Source organism: Phyllostomus discolor, chromosome 1 (genome assembly GCF_004126475.2).
Source record: "Phyllostomus discolor isolate MPI-MPIP mPhyDis1 chromosome 1, mPhyDis1.pri.v3, whole genome shotgun sequence".
In the NCBI taxonomy this organism is placed as follows: Eukaryota; Metazoa; Chordata; class Mammalia; order Chiroptera; family Phyllostomidae; genus Phyllostomus; species Phyllostomus discolor.
This window is the reverse complement of record NC_040903.2, coordinates 210,559,485-210,582,999: the sequence shown is the minus strand read 5'-3', so window position 1 is coordinate 210,582,999 and position 23,515 is coordinate 210,559,485. Positions and strand designations below refer to the sequence as shown.

The 23,515-nt window shown below is 43.9% G+C and overlaps 1 protein-coding gene across 12 annotated transcripts in view; it reads right to left on the bottom strand.

Moving 5' to 3' along the window:
* Positions 1–23,515, bottom strand: part of UNC79 (unc-79 homolog, NALCN channel complex subunit) — a 209,653-nt gene that overhangs the window by 92,312 nt on the left and 93,826 nt on the right. For all 12 annotated transcript variants that reach the window (XM_036013549.1, XM_036013517.1, XM_036013522.1 and 9 more), the window contains 8 exons: positions 21,539–21,710; positions 19,965–20,195; positions 12,056–12,246; positions 11,360–11,483; positions 9,021–9,161; positions 6,299–6,520; positions 4,122–4,349; positions 1,133–1,274 (listed from right to left, as the gene is read on the bottom strand). In XM_036013549.1, coding sequence (XP_035869442.1) covers positions 1,133–1,274; positions 4,122–4,349; positions 6,299–6,520; positions 9,021–9,161; positions 11,360–11,483; positions 12,056–12,246; positions 19,965–20,195; positions 21,539–21,710 — 1,451 coding nt within the window. The remainder of the gene's footprint in view (positions 1–1,132; positions 1,275–4,121; positions 4,350–6,298; positions 6,521–9,020; positions 9,162–11,359; positions 11,484–12,055; positions 12,247–19,964; positions 20,196–21,538; positions 21,711–23,515) is intronic.

The window sequence follows — 23,515 nt, the reverse complement described above, 5'->3', positions numbered from 1 at the left end:
AATAAGGACAGTCCAAAGGAAACAACAGAAGCCTGGACAACTCCAAGTGCACACTGAAAACCAACAAAGCGGGTCATCCCAGGTGTTCCTTCAAAGTCTCCGTTTCAATGGTTCGAGTGTGAGCCGGGTTAGTCACACTCCACTGACCATTTACACAACCCACGCAGAAGCAGGTAGTCCCAACCAAGCAATTTGTAGTGATGCTACAGTTACCTTGGTCTGAATACGACACCCCAGGACCTGCAATGAACCCCACACAATAGTCTTATAACAGCATTTGCTGTTCACTGAGGGCGTGGCAGGAAGCCCATGCTCCCCAAGCTTCAGTTCTGGGGGCGGGCCTCCCAGGGATCAGCCAGGTATTTTAATACGTCAGGACAGCGGAAGCAGGACCAAAAGCTCCTCAGATTTGTCCCAGGTCGTTTTACATTCCCAGAGGGCTGCAGTGAGGATCTAGGAAGCAGGCTTTCCCAGAGGCACACGGGGTCACGCTCTCATTTCCTGAAACTCCTTCAGCATCTGAAAAGCTCCAGTGTGATTCTGGGCCTGCCTGTCATCGTGCTGTCCCCAGCTAGCCCACACAGAGCTTTTAAGCGACCAGAAAGAGGCCACCCTCCGAGCTCTGAGCTGAGCCGAGCCCATCAGCCTTCGAGCACACACAGCACAGCTATCACGCAGTGAGCCTGTCCCCAATCCAGGTCACGCCCCTGGGGCGCAGAAGCCGCAGGAGCTCAGCTCCATCACCTCTGTCCCAGCGCACTCCGCTCTGGGCAAATACCCCGAGTGGCTGTCGAGAGCGACAGCACCCTCCACTTCAGCCACTCACCTTGGCTCACAGCTACTTCTGCACAGAGAAATGATACACTAACGCAGCGGGGTTTTGGTGGTAACGAGCTCCTGCTGCCAGAAAGGTGCCCAGCGGCCTCTGTTCCACTAGACACGTATCCTGGACCTGTTCGGGTCACAATCGGGGGGAGTGATTCATTTGCACAGGTTGGCATTAAGGAAGCCAGGTCTGAACTGGTGCAGGTCAATGGTCATCTGAGAAACCAGGATTCTGAACGTTGGGCCAGTGCGAACCGGGCCGTGCACATGGCTGTCAGCTGTCTCCCGTCAGCCAGAGGTCACCTACCAGCGGGTTCCGAGGGCTCCGTGCGGTTGCCTGGGTTCTCCCCGTGCCTGGTGGCTGGGTTCTCCTCCTCTTCCCCTTCAGGGCCTATAATAAACTCTGCTCTGGAAGAAAGGAGGCTCTCCTCGAGGCTGTCTGTGGGCTCCTGAAACAAAAATGACAAGTAGCCCAATGAGCAGCCCTTTGGGGATATAAAGAACATTCTAGATCGAGAGAGTGCCTACTGGGCCCCAGCCCTGTGCTGAGCCCGGGGGGGCAAAGGTACCTTCCTCCCAGGAGACTTGAGCTTATTTCTGTAATGTTAATGGAAATTTGGATCAGCTATTAATGAAACATTTTCACCCCCTTGAAATAAATATGGGAAAACATCAAAGACATTGTTAAATCTTCTTAGGCCTGCTTTCCCCTCTCTGCTCTAATCCCTGTAATCATGTCCTACTCATTAAGGGATTCAAACCCATGAACGTTTTGTTCAATAACTACTTACTTAGCAGGGAATAATTAGGTTGTTATTATTGTATTTTAAATACATCAGTACTTAAAATATAAATATCAACTGCCTGGAGAAGTCAAAATTTTAGGAATAAGAAGCTGCTATAACATATGAGTTAAAGAGAACTAGGCATCCATACACAGATTTATAGGCAGACGAAATGTGGTGCGTACACACAATGGAATATTATTCAGCCATGAAAAAGGGAGGGACTTCTAGCATGTGCTACAATGTGGATGACCCTTTTAGGTGTTATGGTAAGTGAAGTCAGCCTGTTGCAAAATGGACAAAAACTGTATGATTCCACTTATAGAAGGTATCTACAGCAGTCAAACTCATAGTGAGAGAAAATAGAATGGTGGTTTCCAGGGATAAGGGAAAGGGGAGCGGAGAGCCATTTCTTAACAAGTACAGAGTTTCAGTTTTGCACGATGAAAAAGTGCCGGAGATTGACTGCACAACCATCACATTATAAACTGTGTTTCATAACGTTCGACCTGCTGCAGTTTCCTGCCGCGGGGACTCTCCCACGCACGCCCAGTAGCCCGTTTCTGGTGTCACCCTCCAGGGCGCAGGGGCTGCTGTCACCTGCCAAGCATGCTGGCCTGAGCCTCCTGCTAGCCCCTCCTCCGTGTCCTCACCCTCATGTCCTCCACCTGTCCCCGGGTGAGAACTGAAGAGCTAAGGTGGCAGGTAAGCACGGTGGGGACCAGGTGCTCTGGGAAGAGCCCTTCTTACTGACGAGCATCTCCCCCATAAGACTTCGAGAGAGGAAAGCGAACTCCTTCAGCTTCCCCTCCACCTCTGGTGTTTTAAGCCCACGAGAAATGTCAAGAGCATCGTGCAGATGGGGGATTGTTTCGATGGCTCAGTTTCTCCACCTGCATTCCTATTCCTTCATGTTTCACGGGATGGCGGTGTGAAAGCAGACACAATACAGAAAGCCTGCCCGGAACAGCGGAGGGGCTCGGGGTACGCCCTGCATCCCCTTCACACTCCCGGTCCCTTCCTCCAGGAGAAGTCTGCACTTGGTGCAGCCCTCTAGTCTGCCGGTTCGGTTCGTGAACTGCACACCACTGTCATCCGTGGCTACGACAGCCCCCAAGGTCACAAGGGACCCCTAATTTCAGAATGAGCTGACCACATTTCAGGCTTTTATTTTTTTCTCGCTTGTCTTGACACGATTCACTATTCCCTCCTTTTTTAGACTATCTCCTATCTTGGTTTTGGAGTTTTCGCTCTCCCTCAGTTTTCCTCTGTGTCTGGCCTCTTCACAATTGACCTCCGGTCTTTACTTTGCGCACAAGAGCGCCCAAAGAGCAAGAGCATGCACAAGAGCGTGCACACGAGCGCCCAAAGTGCAAAGAGCAAGTACCCAAAGACAACATTAAAAGACAATACTACAGGGATGTTATTTTGCAACAGGCAGGACTAATGAGTTAGGGGGGCTGAAAGGTACTTAAAAACTGAAGAAACACTTTATTGTTTGTATGCTATACCTCAAAAAATGGTTTTAAGTCATGTCACACCTGAACACACATTAGAGGAAAGGAAGAAAAAGAAAAGATGAAGAATGCTGACTTGACTAATTCTAGCTATGACGGCATGACGGTGTTTTGGTGATCTGCATGACTTAGATGGAAAATAAGCTAAACAGGGAATGATTAATGTATGGGGCAGCTAATATACGCTATCTGTTAGCTGTTCCTGATTTAAACAATTTTCTCGGGAAGCAGAAAACAAAATAAAGCTTTTATCGGCTGCTGACGAAGTCAGTGGGTCTCACAAACTGAGGTTACCCACGTCTTCCCAGTGTCCTTGGCCAATGCACTTAACTCAGGATTCGATATGTACGTTTTGTACTAGTCACTGTTACCCAAACTCGGTAGTATGACCTTCTGATAAAAGTTACTTCAAGAATACCAGTAATGCTTTGTATTTATGAAAATTATATGAATGGATATGCTACAAACCCACTCAAGACCTAACTCAAGAATTGTATATTGAGCCCTGGCTGGCGTAGCTCAGTGGATTGAATGCGGGCTGCGAACCAAATTGTTGCAGGTTCAATTCCCAGTCAGGGCATATGCCTGGGTTGCAGGCCATGACCCCCAGCAACTGCACATTGATGTTTCTCTCTCTCTCTCTTTCTCCTTCCCTTCCCTCTCTAAAAATAAATAAATAAAATCTTTTAAAGAAAAGAACTATATATTGAAAAATAAATAAATAAATAAATAGCTATTAAAAAAAAAGACTAGCCACCGTGAAAATCAAACTTAAGCGCTACAAGAAAAAAGCTGTATATAATGTAGCTCCATCGCGTATTGTTTTCCAGGAGCCTGAGCTGGTGGAAGGGGCAGGAAAACTTTCTTCGAACACAGTTTCCCACGGAACGCAGCGCGGCGTGCAGGCTTAACACTGGGGTGAGACTCCATGTCACCAGCTGCTCGGTCTTCGTCACTGCGAGACGGGGGCCGCCTCGCCTCTGTAACGGCTTACCACCAGCCGGCTTTCCTCCTTAGGAGCCAGCCTCTCCAGGAGTTCGCAAGCGAGCTGGTAGCAGAGAATACTGGACTGACATAAGTTGCACTCCGTTGCCTTTTCGTCCTTGCGGCAGGTGTGCGAGCCCCCCCAGGGGGCTTGGAAGACGTTGTTTATGATGGACATGATGTCCTTGGACAAGCAATGCTCTAAGCCCATCGTGATCCCATCGTCCTGTAACTCCATCTGAAAGACACCGAAAAAAAGTCCAAAAAAAAAAAAGAAGAAGAAGAAGAAGGAGTTTGGTCCTTTTGTCCACTATTCCATTGGCACACTAATTGGGGATACATTTCATTAACTGACAATGCTAACTTATTTAAAGATGGCAGGGTTTATAGACCATGAAGGTACATTGAGCTCCATGGATTCTTCTAAAAAGAATATAAACACAAGCCAAAGTAATGAGAATTATTTCTAAAATCACGTAGGACATTTAAAGAGAGTTGTTCTTGAAACGTATCGCTCTGTGAGGTTTTACATAGTTAAAAAATGCTCCTTCTCACCCCGTGTTCAGATATTGATTTCTAAATACCCTCGTCCATTGAAAGGAACCAGGGCCCCTTGGAGAAATGGCTGGTTCCAGGTTTGGGGCAAGGAAAATGTGAAATGAACCCAGAGTATCCTGTCAGGTCAGAAATGTAAAAAGTTCAAGGATGATATGACGACATCAAAAGAACACAGGAGCCAGTGTGAAGGGACTCTCACTGGCCAACTATGGGCCAATACAAGCATCAAAATAAATAATCATAGCAACGGATTTTAACCCACTGAGCAAAATAAGAACCCACGAGTACATGAGTATATATGTATATAAATAAATAAATATATAAATGAGAGAGAAGGAAAAATTGTTCCTTCAGTAGAATGCCAACTAATGAAATTTTTATAATTATGGAATCAGAAAATTGTCATTTGATAACCATCAAAGAACTAACTGATTCAGGCATGAATCATCCACGGATGCTGAACTAGTAGGTAAAAGTCTGGTGAGAAACAGGAAATCTCATAGTCTTAAAGTATCTCTCCAAGTTACTTACTAATTACAAAGAAAAATGATCACTTTGTGGTAGGGAAATTTGCAGAAATTACCAAGTTATGGCCACCAATAAGGGGACATTATGGTGTCATGTGTTTTCCAAGAATACATCAATCTGTGGTACTAATGCCAAAAAATGCTCAACCCAAATCAGTTCATAAAAAAAACATGAAACTCAAATTAAGGGGTATTCTATGAAATAACTGGACTCTTTTAAAATGTCAAGAACATAAAACTAAACAAAAACTGAAGAACTATCCTGGATTAAGACTAATGAGGTAGGAGAAATAATTGCAATAACTGATGTTGCATTGCATCCTCAAAAAATTTTTTTTCTTTTATTATAAAAGTGATTGTTATATCAGTTTTGAAAATGAATAATTTCTGTAAGTTAGATAATAGTATTAAACAATATTAATTTTCTGATTTTGATAACTTTACTTGGTTATGTAAGAAAACATCCTTATTTCTTACAAAAATATACTCTGAATTTTATGGTTAAAGGGACATCATGCTTGCAACTTCCTCTCAAAGGGTTCATTAAAACATCATTATATACATACACAGAATAAGAAAGCAAAATAAATAAATGTGCTAAATGTTAATATCTGAAGAATTTAGGGGAGAAGTACTTGGGAATGTTTTGTATTATTCTTGCAACTTTTCTGCAAGTCTAAAATTATTTCAAAATAAAAAGTTAAGAAAAAATATTCCCCTAGCCAAAACTTTTAAACTTCTCTTTTAAAATTACCTTCAAAAATCAATTTATAAAATATATTAAAATCAGCCCATCAGTATAGAGCTCTACCTTGGTATTCCTACCAAATAGCATTACCCAGTTTGTTCATCAAATTTGTTCAACAAAATCAATTCTAATGATGCTTTAGAAATGATGAACATTTCTAAAATTCATATCCATTCTCATATGTCAATATCATTGCAGGCTCTTTAGGAAATTCCCAAAGGAGTTTGAGAAATGTCTTAAGCAACGCTCCATAGTTTCAGTAAGTGTGAAGATGTCCAACACAGAAAAAAATCACTACACAATGTTTTCCTCATCCTTCATTTGTGAAGTAAAGGAAGCTCATGCTTCAGCTACCTGCTTCAGGAGAAGATCAAACATGAGGATGAAACAATTTAGATTCATTTCATCATCTTCACAATCAAAGTCAATAGTCCTTCCTCCTGGGTGTCCAAAATTCTTGAACGGGCTACGAAAGGGACTACGCATAGGACTCCGAAATGGACTCTGAAAAGGACTATGAAACGGACTCAGCATATTGTGCTGAACTCGCCGACCAGGATCAGAGGCGACACTCACCTAGAAGAAAGAACATCAACGCACGTAAGTGAACTTGCAGAGGCTCGGGAGGCTCTATAGACTACTGGGGACTGGGGAAGCTATTTCCAGCTGCCACACTGGTTTCCTTTCTTAGCCAATAGCATTAATACCTCAAAATACTATAAATCTTTTCAAATTGTAAAAATAAGAAATAAAATCACCCAAACTTTCTAATTGTCAGAAAAATAAAACATCAGCACTCTGAAAAATAAAGGCAGCTGCCTTTGCCATTATATTTTTTTGATGGTCTATAAAAGCCTACCTTTTTAAAAAATATATACTGTATTGATTATGCTATTACAGTTGACCCATTTTTTCTCCCCTTTATTCCCCTCTGCCATGTACATCCCATCAAGCATTTCCCATGAAACTAAATTGCCTGCACTACCTAAAACCATAACCTAAAATAATGAGAGCTCAACAAAAGTAAAACATTGCAAGATCAATTTTAGAATCATAAGCATAGAAGGTCAGATTGTCATGATCGGTAAAGAAGGGACTCTGGGTATTACAATTATTAAACTGTCATGCAAAAACAATATATGTCAAACCTGTTTACTAGTTATTCTCCATGTGCCAACCCAACACCCCTACACACACCCCGGCCCTCACTGCCCTGCTCTTCCCCGCACCTACACCCAAGGGTGCCAAGGACTGAGCTGCTCCTGGCTCTCTTGCTGACTGGCTCCCAGTAGTTGGAAAGACAATGGAAGGCACCAGCAGGAGACCTGAAGCTGAGGGAGAGAGGTAAGACTATTTCTTCCCACTCCTTGCTTTCTCTGATGCTACATCTCTGGCAGTCTCTCCATTGCCCTATAGCTCCTCTAGCCAGCCCTTCCTTATAATTTCAGCTCCCAATGGGCTTTAGGAACTCTTTACCTTGTTCCTTCAACCCTGGGGGTATAGTGGTTTCCTATGGAACTATTGGTTCACCAACAGTTCACCAAACCTTATTGCTCCCTTAACCTTTCCCATAACTCTACAGCCAGAGTTTCCATGAAAGTCCCCTCACTTGAACCATCTGGGATAAACTCTGCAGCAGGACCCTGACTGACATACCCGTACATCACTCTCAATCATCTTTTCTCTCTGAAAGATCTCTAATGACCAGCAAGCTCCGTAACCATCTTCAAAATAGAGAGGAAGAGCACCCCTTTGAGAATCAGAATACCTGCATATGGACAGTGTCACCTATGGACATCACTTCAGTTCACTCAACCTCAGGTTAAGCAGTTGTAAAATGAGGATAACGAATTTTTCCCCAACTGCTTCACACAGTTCTGGGATGTCTTTAATTGTGAACACATTGCACCATATAAAGTGCTAATGAAGTAATATAATATTAAAGGTTACAGAAGAAAAACCCAAAATATAAATGGCAGCTGGTTCCTGTAAAGCAGATTGTTTTTTTTTTAAAAAAAAGCACTGACTACAAACTAAGACCCCAGGATCGTGCTATATTCTCTAACCCCAGGCACCAGGGGGAATGACTGGGGGCCTGTGGTAGGCCGCAGGGAAAGCACAAGGGAGAGGCTGGACAAGGAGAGAGTTGAGAACAGTCCCTGTGCACCACGGGATGCTGGTCTACCTCCCCGAAACCGATCATGAGCTGGGAACGTTGTTACATCAACCGAAACTCTATCAAGCCCTCCACGGAAAAAATATCAATCGTGTGTAACACTTTTCGTATACTTTAAACCAGACTGTATTGGCTTTTCTCATCCAAAAAGGTACAAAGGGGTCGATAAAATGGCCTCCATTGGCTCATAGTGACAGCATCACTCATAGTCGCCATATGATCTCACCTATAAGTGGAACCTAATCAACAAAACAAACAAGCAAGCAAAATACAACCAGAGACATTGAATTACAGAACAATCTGACTGATAGTAACCAGAGAGGAGGGGAGAGACAGATAATGGGGGAAAACAGGGGAAGGTCCATCAAGGAACATGGACAAAGGACACATGGACAAAGCCTGAAGGGGCAGGTTTGAGACTGGGAGTCGGGGGTGGGTGGGGTGGGGGCCAAGGCAGGGTGAAAATGGAGACAACTGTACTTGAACAACAACAACAACAAACAAACAAACAAACAAATCCAAAACACAATATTTAAAAAAATATATAAACTCTTCATCCTGAAATGAAAGAAGTGATCTGCTTGGTAGCTGATAAAGACTTCTTATTTGCCAGGAGACCAAAAAAAGTACCTAAAAAGCTTCTTTTTTTTTTTTTTTACTTCATCAAGGCGGAGGGAGAGCTAACAGGTATGTATAAGAGAAAATGAACACTCAGGAACATGTTGATTACAGACTATACCGAACCTACGTTAGATTAACGTTTCCTACTATTTAGTGTGCTTACAGGGCTTTAGGGCGAGAGGGGATGAAAAAGCACTTTCAGGGAACTTTACATGATGCTACTTGTAGGCCCGGTGTGACCAAGCAAATCTTAGCAGGTGAGACAGAAACAATAATTACCCTTCGAGCTGGAAGGTTCCCTGCCAGCTCATTGACTCTTGATTTTCTCTGATTTGCCAGTTCTTTGACTGAATTCACTCCGTCAGAAAACATACTTATTAATAGTTGAAGTGGAACCATGATGTCTAACTCCGACAATACCTGAGGAAAAAAGGCATACATATCCCCCGAAAATATAAGCGTTAGAATTCAAAAGAAAGCTACATGTAGCATTTTTCCCAAGGTGAACTACTGAATGTAAGAGCATTCGGCCTTCCCCTCAGCGCAGTCATCCTCGATTTCTTGTACTGAGAACATCAGCATTACTGCCGAACCATCCCTTCCTCCCTCCCTGCATCTGACACATCACCACGTTCTTCCTAGTAAAACTCGAAAGTCCCTCTCGGCGCTGTCCCCTCCTGGTCTGTGCCACCACCCACGTGTTAGCCCATCGCCCTTCTCCAGGTGAGTCTAACCGGTGAGCACTAGAGAGCGCCAGTGAGCTTTAGATCAGCCCGTTCCCCCTCCCAGGGGACTGCGCCCTTGGCCCCGTCACCTGGAGCTAGCTCAGGTATTCCGCCCAAATCAGGTTATCTTATCTGTAATGAGTTTTCTAGAAACAGACGCCTCCTTCCTTCAGACAGAAGTAATCCATCCTCTATTCAGCTTTCTCAGAAACGTCTGCCTTCCTTATTAGAGCCACTGTCACTTTGCATTCTATTCGATTATTTGATACTCTCTCTCCCACTGCGAGCTCTTCGAAGAAAGTGAGAATGAGGAAACGACCATTTCTTACCCCGTTTGTACCCCAGTGTGTATTACAGTGACTGGCATATAGGTAGGTGCTCTATAAATGTCTCCACGATTAATTAACCACAGAGTTAACGCTAATCGCTATTCCCCAAATGGTTAGGACCAGTGGCTTAAACCTTCCTGCAACGGCAGCACCGTCTTCCAACCACAACTGTGGCAAAGCTCAGTGCATAAAACATGTAAACAGAGGCTACAGCCCTGTCCCCAGCTGGCACAGCTCAAAGAAAGGGTGTGTAACCGAGTAACAACAACCAGCCACCTGCAGAAGAGCTAGCTTTCCTAGAGTGAGAAACTGTCTCATTGAAACCTACCTGGGGATGAAAAATTAAAACTCTAGGTCACAAAGGTGACTTTAAAAAACATGTATATCATCCCCTTTACTCTTCGTCAGCTGTGAAAAATATTGATCCTTAGTTTAGATCCTAGAGAGGTACCTTCAGAACTTGAAAAGCCTTAGGGATCACATCCTCCAGTCAAACAAGTATCTGCAGCAATAGCTAACCTGAACATTGGTTCTGCTCTTGCTGAAGCGGCTCAGTGGACTGAGTGCCAGCCTGTGAACTGAAAGGTCACCGGTTCGATTCCCAGTCAGGGCCCATGCCTGGGTTGTGGGCCAGGTCCCCGGTTGGGGGGCATGCAAGAGGCAACCAATCAATATATGTCTTGCACACCGAAGTTTCTCTCCCTCACTCTCTCCCTCCCTTCTCGTCTCTCTAAAAATAAATAAATAAAATCTTTTTAAAAATAAATAAACTTTGGTTCTCTCCTCTTTTTTGAAACTTTCTAAACTTGATATCAGGTATTCAACTCAACGTAATAAACTTTTTAGTACATCCACTAAATTCAAGACATGTGCCAGATGCTGAAAAGAAAGCATGAAGGGAGTTATAAATTCAAAAATAAAAAAGACAGGGTCCCCGTCCTCAAAGCATTTACCATCGTGGAAAGAGACAAAACTAAACTGAAATATTCGACAGAACTAGAATTCACACAGAGAACCTGTATGAACACTGGGGGAGGAACGAGGAATGCTGGTGGGAAGACGGGGGTAAAGTAGTGGAAAACTCCACAGATGAGATCACTGTTGGGTTGGATTTTAAAAGATAAGCCGGAGTTCGCATGAAGACGGGCGGGACAGAAGGTCACTCCAGGCTCCGTGAACAGAATGAACTACTCCTTAGGTCAGGAGCTCTTAACCTTTCCAAGTAAAGGACCTATTTCACACCAAAATATTTATCAGCATCTCACAAAACAGCTATCATACTCTTAGTATCTACTGATGGAAAGACCTATATATGGGTCAAAAGCTACTATAATTCAGTCATAGTAAGGTATACATTTGTGTTTTCTTAACAAGTCACAACTATAGCTACAGGCATTTGAAATGTAGTCAGTCTGCACGTGAATCTAATAATTAGTCTACGGGTAGTCCTGGGCAAACACACCGATTTCTGGACTCTGCAGTAGCTCCCTGCCCTCTACCGGGGATCTAAGGTTCATAGGCTAAGAACTGGTGCCCCCAAAGACCGAAAGTATCATTCACTTACATGAAGCCACAGTAAAGCTTGTTCCTGCACAGAGGAAGGGTAGCCCGTGAACCGACAGCTAATAAAGCCAAACATCTCTTCCATTGAAAAAGGGAGAGGACAGAGCTCAATGTCAAACATTTTGCTGGAAAGCAAAGCAACAGAAGTAAATGACTAATGGGCGGCATACAGGAGGGTCTACTTTGCGTTCCCAGCATGCTCTGCGGGAAGCTAAATGCTTTAGATCAGTCTGTGTTCTGAACTGTTATTAGTATGTTTGATTTTACAGTAATAGCTTATGTCACTGGAATGGATACCTTATAAATAATTCATATGGCTGTAATAATATTACTGTTCATACATGAGGCTTAACGGAAGGAATTGCATTTCTAAAAAATGAGAGTTGCTTCCCAGCATCTAAAAACATTTTCCCTTTGCACTTTTCTCAACTTTATCCAAACCATAATTATGTTTGAAAATAAGTAAACAACATGGTGCATCTCTTATTCCACAAGAGCAAAATCTGTTCGGAACGATTTCAAATCAACTTAGCACGATTTATAGCCACTATTTCATTGTGGGCCTTCAAACTTCTCTCTAGGGTTTTGTTAAAAAGTAAATGAGATTTACATAAAATGCTTATTAGCACAGTGCCAGGCACACCATAGGTGCTCAATAGATGCTGGATAGCATGACTCCGTCGAACTACTTACCCACCTTAATACTTCCCTGAATTCTTTTAACTGGTTGTCTGGGACTTCGGTTCTGACGGCTTCCAGCCACTCCGGCATGATGCACTCCCACACGGACTGGCTGACCACGTTGTAGGGGATCAGGCAGAGGATGCGGTTGAGACCCTCCTTCAGCTGAGTCACCGTGCTGCAGGACTTGTCCCAGTACCCACCGACCTGACGGCGGTGCCCCAGCCGCGGGAGAACAGAACAGAATGCACTCGTTACAATTACACGCAAGGGCTTCCTACGGGAGGTGCGCATGGAGAAAGGCGACAATCCATTATATCTAAATCCTGGGCCAAGTATCCTCAGAGCAAGATCTGCAAGAACCTACAAACCATCAGGACCCATAAGTTACATAACAACAACAACAAAAAAAACACATGGTTATAAACACATTCAACTACTAATCACAGCTGAACGTGAACTGTCCCTCTGCAGACTTCCCACGTCGCACAGGAATTAACATTCCGAAGATGTACTCCTAAAGGGGACACTGTGGGAGCATTCTTACTCCCGAAGTTTGACAAACCCATTACAAATATGCGCAGCTATGCCGGGACTTCAGAGAAAAGCAGATTCCTACCGCGATAAACTCTGCACGCCAGATCGCTCACTAAGGAACAGAGCGGCCCCGAGGGCTGTCCCCCCTCCGCTGTGCGTGCTGCCACAGTATTTTTCCTAAAAATGCTCAAAGGCTGGTTGAGTTCATGAATAAAAAATACTGGTATTTTTTTTACTAATTAAGAGAGTATATAAATTTCCTAGTGCAGAAAAAATTAAAATCATAAATCTAGGTCCTAATTCCAATTTTAGATCAATTGTTATATTCGTATTATATGTGTCAAAGTAACACAGGGTTCATTAGTCCTGGACCTTTACTATGTAACAAAATTTGTGGAACACGGTCTTATTTTAAATGAACCTAATTTTAGATATTTAATTATTATATGTAAGCCCTGGCTGGCGTAGCTCAGTGGATTGAGTGCGGGCTGCGAACCAAAGTGTCGCAGGTTCGATTCCCAGCCAGGGTACATGCCTGGGTTGCAGGCCATGACCCCCAGCAACCGCACATTGATGTTTCTCTCTCTCTCTCTTTCTCCCTCCCTTCTCTCTCTAAAAATAAATAAATAAAATCTTAAAAAAATTATTATATGTAGAATTCCAGACTCTTCAAAACAATTGAACCCATTTTATTTGAAGCTCAAATATCTTTCTGGTATCATATTGGTGAAAATCCTAGGTGATTGCCTAGTATTCTGAGGAAGTAACTGTTTTTCTGGGGCTGTTGTTGCTTCACAGACTGATGATGATGAGACCAGAATAGGTATCTCTGTTGAGGTTCCTTTGGCTTTACGATTTATGGTTAAGCCACACAAAGGCCTATTGGTTTCAAGTCACATTCTGGAATCCATATCCCTGTGGCGATCCTAAACTGCCAATGGCTAGACAATGGATCCTCTCATTTGGAAAAATTTTTTACATGTAAAGGGATTTTTAGGTCCGAGCTGGCGGCAGAGTAGGTGGATGCTACACTAGCTTCTCCCGAGGACCAAACTGGAACCACAACTGGAAGGCAGAGCAATCAACCTGAACAATCAACTGAAGACTTGCTGAAGAGAAGTCTCGTCACCAAGGGTTTATAGAAGAAGCCACATCGAGACTGAACATGTGCACCCCTATGCTCACTGCAGCATTATTACAATAGCCAAGATCTGGAAGCAGCCCAAGTGCCCATCCGTAGATGAGTGGATAAAAAAGCTGTGATACATTTACACAGTGGAATACTACTCGGCCTTCAAAAAGAAGGAAATCTTACCCTTTGCAACAGCATGGATGGACTTGGAGAGCATTATGCTTAGTGGAATAAGCCGGTGAGAGAAAGACAGGTTGTCTATGATTTCACTTATAGGTGGAATTAATGAAAAAAATAAACTAACAAACATGATAGAAACAGACTCATAGATGGAGAACAGACTGACAGCTGGCAGAGGGCGGTAGGGGGAGGGGGCTGAAGGGTTGGGTGCAAAGGGTAAAGGGATTAAAAAAAACTCATAAACACAAACCACAGTGTGGTGATTACCTGAGAGAAAGGGGAGTGGGGAAGGTGGAAAAGGGTAAAGGGGGGTAAGTGGTGCCAGAAGGAGACTTAACTTTGGGTGGTAAATGCATAATACAATATACAGATGATGCATTACAAAATTATATACCTGAAACATAATTTTACTAACCAATGTCACCCCAATAAATTCAATAAAAACTTTTAGTGTAAAAAATGCAAACATTCCAGCCCTGGCTGGCGTAGCTCAGTGGATTGAGTGCGGGCTGCGAACCAAAGTGTCACAGGTTCGATTCCCAGTCAGGGTACATGCCTGGGTTGCAGGCCATGACCCCCAGCAACCACACATTGATGTTTCTCTCTCTCTCTCTTTCTCCCTCCCTTCCCTTTTTAAAAATAAATAAATAAAATCTTTTAAAAAAAAGTAAAAAAAAAAATGCAAACATCCAAAGACATAACTCTGGCTGTCAGCCCAAGGGGCACCTTGCTTTCACTAATGCCTCCCGTTATAAAACAGGAGGAAATTTGTTTCTTCTCCCGATAAGCTCCAATTAACACCCCCTCCCCCCTTAACAAACCTCCAATGCCTTTTTCCTCAGCCTTTAGAAAGTAACTTCTCGGTCAACCCCAACCACTGCCCGAGGTTGAACTACCACTTCCATGAGATTACGTATCAGGGCAGATAAAAAACTTTAGAAGTCTCCCCCACAAATATTGATAAGCCTTAGCCCTCATAATGGACAGGTAACAACTTGTTCCATCTGCTCCAAACACAGTTCAAATAAAAATGAGGAGAAGATGAAAAACAACTCTCATGTAAACTAGTGAGTCTTGGATTACTATGACTACGGCCACTCCTATAAGGTTCCTTTACTTATGTTTCCTTGTATGTTCACATATGTGTGTTGTGTATATACGGTATTTTCTTACCTCCAGATGGTACTGCAAAACTAATGTTATAAAATAACATTAAGCTCAAAAGCTCTCAATCTAAATGAGGTTTTTAAAAAAATAACAGCATATATAAATTAAGTATTCCCAAAATGCTAAGAAATATACGAAGTACCCCAAATGCTTTTGAAGTACCTATGATTCAGGTAAACCTCTGATAAATAAGACTAGTCTAGTACTGTTGGTTTAATAAAAACAGCTGTCTTCTAACTGTGGACCAGACAAGGGGCCACGTACGAACCCTGACAAGCCCACATGGACCTTGCGAACTCAGAGACCGAACGTCACCACCGGGGACGGGTGGCCGGCCGGAGCACACAAACTGCAAACTAAAAGTGCGTCACGGTGGGGAGTCAAGTCCCAGGGCTGTGGCTTCCTGGACAAACGTCAGTCTTTATCTTTGAAATGGTCTGCGTCTTCATGCATCTAAGACAGCATACCTTCGAAATGTCAGAGCAATGTTCTTTTCCAGACCCCTGAAGGCAAGACCGCTAGCGCTAGAGCACACACACCCGGAGCAGGAGACCACAGAAGCCCACACTGGTGTCTAGTTGACCGCATACCTTCCCTCTGTGTTGTAAATGTTAACTGTCCTGTACCCACCAACATAAAAGAAGCATGTGTCTCTCCGTGTTGCTTTTTATCCAACCCCAGAGATTCCCCTGCTCTGCTTTCTCCTGTCCCCTCAATCTAATAACACCAATGGATTTCATGTACCCCTTTCTGTATCTCCCCCTTTGATTCTAGTGTATAAAATAAACCACAAAACTGCCATTCTCTGGAGCATTTTCTCAATCCTTGAGATTTTGCTTCTAGGCATGTCCTCAACATTTTAACTCAAATACACCCTTATAAAATTTTTCTATAGGCTTTAGCCCTGGCTGGTGTGGCTCGGTGGATTGAGTGGCGGCCTGTGAACCAAGGGGTCATTGGTTCAATTCCCATGCCTGGGTTGCAGGCCATGTCCCCAGTTGGGGGGTATACGAGAGGCAACCACACATTGATGTTTCTCTCCATCTCTTTCTCTCTCCTTCTCCTCTCTCTAAAGATAAATAAATAAAATCTTAAAAAAAATGTTTTCTATGGGCTAGGCGATTTCTCCTTGACAAAACTGTACCGCTGGACTGAGTAAGGATTCCACAACTCTAAGGAAGCAGTTAATGGGTCCATAAAACTGCTAACCCAAAATCAAGCAGAACAAAAATTAATTGCAGGGGACTAAATGAACCGATGAAGAAAGATGATAATTTGTATTGGTTTTTTGGTTTGGAACAGGGCTGGTTCTTTATATGTTCCATTTTCTAGACATAAGACTTCCCTTGGGCTATCTATAACTCACGACAATTGAGTAGATTGTACCTTTGTAAACAAAAATGAAATACGTCTCTTTCTCCCTGCCTGATCCCTCCATAATTCAGAAACTCTCACTGAATATTCTTATTTTCATGGCAACACAGTTATTTGCACAAGTTCAGTAAGAATCTGTTCTCCTTGTAACAGGGCATAATTGAAAAAAATTGGTTGTATTACCAAGGCTTTGACTAGAATTTGTCATATTTGAGAATGAAGTGGACAGAATCGGCTATGACCAGACAGTTTTAAGGAACTCAGGTTGACATTATGATTAAGGTTGAAAGTTTTAAGGAACTGTAATAGGAGAAAATACCTAATCTTTCTGAATCCATCTTGCTGAAGCCAGCCGCTGAATTCCCATAACCTGTCAGTTAACAACTTCTGCCTAGTCCTGCGCTTAGATGTCCTAATCTAACCTGTAGCCTAGGAATTACTGAAGCAACCTGGCTGCTCAAAACTACTACCCTCAGGGGATAAGGAAGGTATATTAAAAAATAACGATTGTTTTCCCTTCTCAGTTGGTTGAAGTGTCGTCCGTAAGCCCAAAGGTCATGGGTTCAATTCCTGGTCAAGGCACATACCTCGATTGCGGGTTCAGTCTGCAGTCAAGGCACGTGCAAGAGGCAGCTGATCCATGTTTCTCACATCAATGTTTCTCTCCCTCTCGCTCTTCCTCCCTTCCCCTCTCTCTAAAATCAATAAGCGTGTCCTTGCGTGAGGATTGAAAAAAATGATTATCAAAATATGTATAGGAACCTCGTGACTGGGACCGAGGCCACCAAGTTTGTTGAACAAAAGCAAAGAAGATTCGTCATCCCCCTCGGACCCAGGCTACGTCCGGATGACGTCTGCAGCCATCAGTTGCTCCCTGGCCTCAAATCCCTCCCGTTTCTCCTTCCCCTGACGCAAAAGAAGCCTGAATGCTGCACTTTCTCGAGATGGTTCTTTAGGATGCTAGGCTTCCATCTCCTACCCTACTCGGCTCGCCGAATACAGTTGCTTTTCTTGCCCCAGATCCTTGCCACTCGAGTCGTTGGCTGTTGTTCAGGGAGCAGTGCGGGCTTTCACTCAGTTACAGAACTGAGTCTGAACACAGTGCTAGTGTTACAAAGCCCTCTCGGGAAAATCAGCCTGGTACCCGGCTTACGGGACTCCCACCCCACAGGCAAGTGAAAAAGATCACTTCCTGGCAGGCCCAGAAACCTGAAAATATTTTAGGGACCTCAAGAAGAAAGTTGGGGACCCAACTCTACAGATAATGCAGATAAAGTATGGTGACTTCATCTTGGCTTGGCATCTTAACTTTGAGAAGCTTTTGCAAGTACGGTCTGAGGTTCTTTACAAAAGTTCCAGCAAAACCAACTTAAAAATGCCTTAGTGGTCAATTACCATTCTTGCTGCACTTAAGACAATAATCCGCCCACATTTAATGAGATTAGACTTATTTTGTGAACAAGAGTAATCTTCCTTTGATCATCTTTGATCAAAATGGGGTGGTTAGAGAGAGAAATTTTATGTTTCAGTGGAAAAGTATTACCCTGTGGATTATCGGATTCTACTTCCATTCATTGTCCTTCAGCTACTTTCCACCGCTTTGGAAACTGGGTGCCGCTGTCTTTTACATTTTGTCAGTAGCCGATGTTTCCAATTTCTCTCCTACCCTACTGACTTGGCCTCCCGAAGAACTAAAACCTGATACTTGTTGAAACTAAGTTGTCTCATCCCGAAGCCCTGCAAGCTGAAAGACAACTTAATAAGAACCTCAATGGACTTATTACTGCAAGAGTCCGGGCCACTCCGTAAGTTCGCCCAGTGCCCACATCCTCCCTGCTCTGCTCCAGGAAACAACCGCGACCGTGACCCCTCCGTCATCTGAAGATGCTTTGAGCCCGATGCCCCTCTGGACCCAGAACGAGGTCTAGAGTCTGCTCAGACCATTACGCTTTCATTTTCTTTTTGTTTCCTTGTTCTCATCCCTGCTCTTTCCCTCCCTTGCTGATGTCCCGGCTTACAGTTCCTAACCTGACTCTTGTCTCCACAGCAATCGACCACGCCCCTTTTCTACCTGAACCTTCCAGAGAACTTCCAGATGGGAGAAAGGTGGCGGCCCACTCCCACCCCCGAGCTGTCATAAAGATTACTTTAAAGTAGGAAACATTTGGGCCACAGAAGCTGCAGAAAGAAAACGCACACAAACTTCCCTTATCTGACTCAAGCAGAGCGTCGGGGAAATGGAGCTGTCAGTCACCTCCCCCACCCCCAAGGGAGCCTTCCTGCAATCCAGCTGCCCTTAGGGACACACAACCCAGTCCCAGCCGCATGAGCACCAAAAAGCCCAATAGAATTTTCCAGATCTTCCCTTTCAAGGACAAAAACCTTCATCTGTGGGTCTGAGTGAGCCTGCACAGAAGCACAAACTTTGTCTTTTGTCTTGTTCACTTGTCTGTTGCCAGTTAACCAGCGGGCTCCCAACCACTGGTCTCAGGCTAGAAAAGGTCTCCTCCCCCACATAATCATTTCTGCTTATCTTCCAGAGTCAGAGCACACCAGCCCTTCACTGTGCGGGGAAAAAATAATCATAGAAAACATATCAACACAGTCAAAGAATGCCAGGAAATTGGGAATTTCCAGTAAGCCAAGGTCCAATTTTTTATATGTGAGTCAGTGGATGGCACCAAAGAAGAAAGAAGTATACTTTGATAAATGCAAGAATGCTCGAGTTCCGAAAATCTAACAAAAGCTGCACCTTTAGATGGTCTGTGTTCTGTGTTATTCTTAAATGTCTTATTTATACCAAAAGTTGCCTCAAGACCTCATTGAAAGAAACCCCAAAATCATACACACATGCACAAAACCTTACTTAGAAAAGGCACTGAAAACGTTTTGTAAATTGCTGCCAAATACTGACTCTGGGTTAGACACGCATTACATTGTAGTCAGGAAATGTGAGGTCTTCCCCGCCGTACGCCTGAAGCCGGGGATCCCCTGGGACAGAGCCAAAGGAAAAGCGCACAGAAACGTGCCCTACAAGCCAGAGGAAAAACCACAGCAGGCCTGGGTGGCTCCTGACCCTCCTCGGCATCCCAGACAGGAGGGCAGGAATGCTGCTGTTCGTCTCCAGAAATGCTCGTGAAAGCACAGAACTGCCTGTCGTCGAATGTCAGTTAGCCGTTCCGCAGACCAGACCAGAAAGAGACTGCACTCCAGCAACCACAGAGAGAGGCTTTCTTTCGTCCTGTTTCTTAATGAAAATATCCAGCAGTGTCCGGAAAGAATATTCCCCTAAATCCTTGCAGACACCTCGCACGTTCTGCCTCCACTCCTCCCCATCCCAAACCAGCGCCAACACAGGACATCACCTAAAACACACACACTGCGCTGAACCGCACTCCTTCAGCTGCGCCGACTAGCAGGCAAGGCCTGTTGCTCGTGGGCAGGCACTGACACCGCCCTCACGGCTAAGGCGGTGCTTCCCCGCCCCCACCAAGTCTCCCCCCCAGCCAGGCCCAGGCGCCAGACCCCCACTCACCCTGGCGAATTCCATGGGTTTGGGGAGAAGGCACATGACCATGACATCGAAGCGAACGTCGCACACTGTCTTCAGCCACTTGGTGACAAACTGAGGCTTCAGTTTTTCCACCAGGCTCCCAACCTCGTCGTCCATCATGTAGGCTGTGGAGTGGAACCACTGGAACACCATGGCCACCAGCCGGGCCAGGCTCTCGGTCGGCGTGTTCTCGCTGGGTGTGCAGAGGCTCACCTGGAAACAGGCAGACCAGTTTTTTTTAAACTGGTTTAACAGTTTAAAAAAAAAAAAAGGTGTCCCAGATCACCCATGGGAAATGGGCAGTTTCCTAAATGATGGGGATCACTTATCTGAGAAACTGCGTTCCTCTCCAAGGAGAGGCGGCTCGCAACAATCGTTTCCCCTTATGACCCCACCTTCCCATAGGCCTTTTCTCCTATAAGAAATCTATTACATAATCTACACTGGATAGATGCCTTTAGAAAGTTAAATCTACCGAGGGAAACTTCATGAACACCTTCAGTGAAAAAAACAGCTGTACACATTTTAAGTCTAACATGATCAGATTTGGCCGATAATTTCTATCAGTAATAACTCTGGACTGTTAGGGCACCCCTCAGTTCACCACATTACAAATAGACATTTTAAAACAACTAATCCTGTATTCATTCATTCATCCTGAAATAACCTTTCATTGAGCAGGGCAGTAGGATTCAGAATTATAAGAATTCATAAAATCCTATCCTTGCCTTCAAAGAGTTCACAATAGGAGTCATCGTACCGTTAGATAATACGTTGTCGGAATAAGACATGTAAAATCAGCAATTCAATTCCAATGTGATTTTTAAAAGGACCTTTGCAGGTAACCATGTGAGAGCATGAAAAAGATGTATCACCATGGAGACTTAATTCATGCCTCCGATGGGCAGAAACAAGTCTGCTTCTTTGCAGAACTGACAAACCTAGCTTGCTTGAAACTTGGGATCCGTATGTTTGGTCTTTACTGAATGAAGACTCCAGCTGAATCCGTCAATATCAATCAAATTCCTTGTGATACTTTTGGTTGTAATTTTTTGGCTGTAGGCAGACTTGCAATAATTTAAAAAAAAAGCTCCACAGAGACTGAATTTTCAAGGAAAATTCCATAATTCCATGTATATAGGCAATGGAATGTGAAATAGGAATGCCAATAATCTGTAAATCATACTGAGTCCAATATTTCACAATATACCCTAGCTATTCTGGCAAAAGGTGCATTTTAAACAATCTAGATAGAGCCTGGCACAAAGTCTCAACACCTGGCTATTCAAGAGAACCTACTAGAAAGCTTTCTAGGAGTTCCCAAGAATCTAGCATGAAATCTGGGCATTGCCATCTTTTTTTAAAAGCCGCCCCAGGTAAATCGAGTGTGCAGCCCAGGGTCCAGCGCCACTGTCCTAGAACGTGGGGTCACACGGCTAGGCTAATTTTTCACTGTTTCCTCTTTAGGTTCTTAAAAGAGAAAGGAGAAATCCTTCACGGGTGTAGGGCTGGGATGAGAAATAAGAAAGCAGAGAACAGCCAACTCCGTTTCTTACTAAGAACCATATTCCAAACTGGCTGAGCAGCCGCTGGTCGTGTTTGTCGTCGTCCTTGTTGTCGAAGTCGGCGTTCTCCAGGGAGTGGTGGGAAGAGGAGAGGCCCAGCTGCCGCCGGCGGTTCAGCTCGTGCTCCCGCTGCTCCGCGTGGAACTCGGCTTCTTTCAGCAAGCTGCCCGAGAGCAGAGGTGTGGGACAGACCATCAGAAAACACGTTCCAGAGGATGACCTCGTCAGAGCAATGACCTCACGAGTGCTCAAGCACCTTTAAATGGGTGGGAGTTACTCCAAGAGGCCTATTTTCATTTCCTTCCTGCTTGCTGACCCATCCCCATTGTACAGATGAACCAAGTGAGGCACAAAGAGGCTTCTTCCTCCCATCAGTTAGCATCAAGCAGAGCTGACGCCTCTGGCTTCCGGTTCACGGCCCATCCCGCGAGAAGCCCGTGCTTCCCCCGTGTCTAACGGGAAACCACGTGAACATCAAATACATGTGGATTTCCAAATACATGATGCAAGGGGAGATTGAGGAGCTTGTACCCAATGGGAAAATAGTCAATATCTAGTACTCAAAAACCTGAAAATGAGCAACGAAGACTCCCTTTTCAGTTGCTAAATGAACGATAGTTTTAAAAATAATACCCAATATTGGGTGCAGCAAAAACCAGCAATATCAGACAGTGCTGCCGGCGTTGTAACTTCACATACACAATTTAAAAATTGGTTTGGCGATGCACCAAAGCCATTAAAACATGCATACCCTTTGACCCAGTCAAACACATTTGGGCATCTACCCTAAGTAAATAAAAAATATAGAAACAGCACTGTATGCAAAAATATTTACCACTTACTTATAATAGTAAAAACTTAGAAGCATTCTAAATACTTAATAGTGGGAAAAATAATCTAGATAAATATTATGTATCCACTAGGAATGATAAATATGGAAACCACAACATGGAAAATACCTAATGGTATATTATATCGAAAAATTATAAATACACTGTGATTACAGTTATAGAAATAAAACACGCATTTGAATAAAAGTAGAAGAACATGTGCCAAACAGACATGATGACAGCAGTATGATTGATTTTTTTTTCTATTTCCAAATTTCTGTCGTGCTTTATTTGACAAACATCACATTTCTGCGTGTGTCAGATACTGGGATGAGAAAAACAGAAAAGACTTAGTCCCTATCCTTAAAACTTACATTCTAATATTATTCTTTAATTTTTAAAAATCTTGCCTCGTCCTGGCTGGCATAGCTCAGTGGATTGAGTTCGGGCTGCGAACCAAAGCATCGCAGGTTCGATTCCCAGTAAGGGCACATGACTGGGTTGCAGGCCACGGCTCCCAGCAACCTCACATTGATGTTTCTCTCCCTCTCCCTCTCCCTCTCCCTCTCCCTCTCCCTCTCCCTCTCCCTCTCTCTCTCTCTCTCTCTCCCTCCTTTCCCTCTCTAAAAATAAATAAATAAAATCTTTAAAAAAATCTTGCCTCGATTAACATTATACAGAAAGAGAACAAGTCTCAATATTACCACTTTTTAAAGCTCCTTTCTTTGTCATGTGATAGAAGAAGAAAAAGCCAAGAGCCTGTATGTTCAGCCCTTGTCTTACTCCACAGCCTTCTGGTTGACCCCAGTGCTGAATTACCCAGAGTTCTCCCCAACTTCGCTGCTGTCAGTCAAGCCTCAGGGCCCCTCCCCCCACCTCTCACTCTGACTGTGCTCTCATTTCATCACCCCTACGACCTCTGGCTGTGCCATGACTGGGCTCACCACTCTGGATCACAAGTACGTGCTTCTGTTGTTACAGTCCCTACACAGGGAACCTGAGGGCAGAGACTACATTTTACTCTCCTCTGTGTCTCTTAAGTGCCTAACACAGGCCTGGCACATAACTGGCATTTGATAAAAAATATTTGCTGTATGAATGAATTAAAACACCATCACTGCAGCACTGTGCTGGGCTG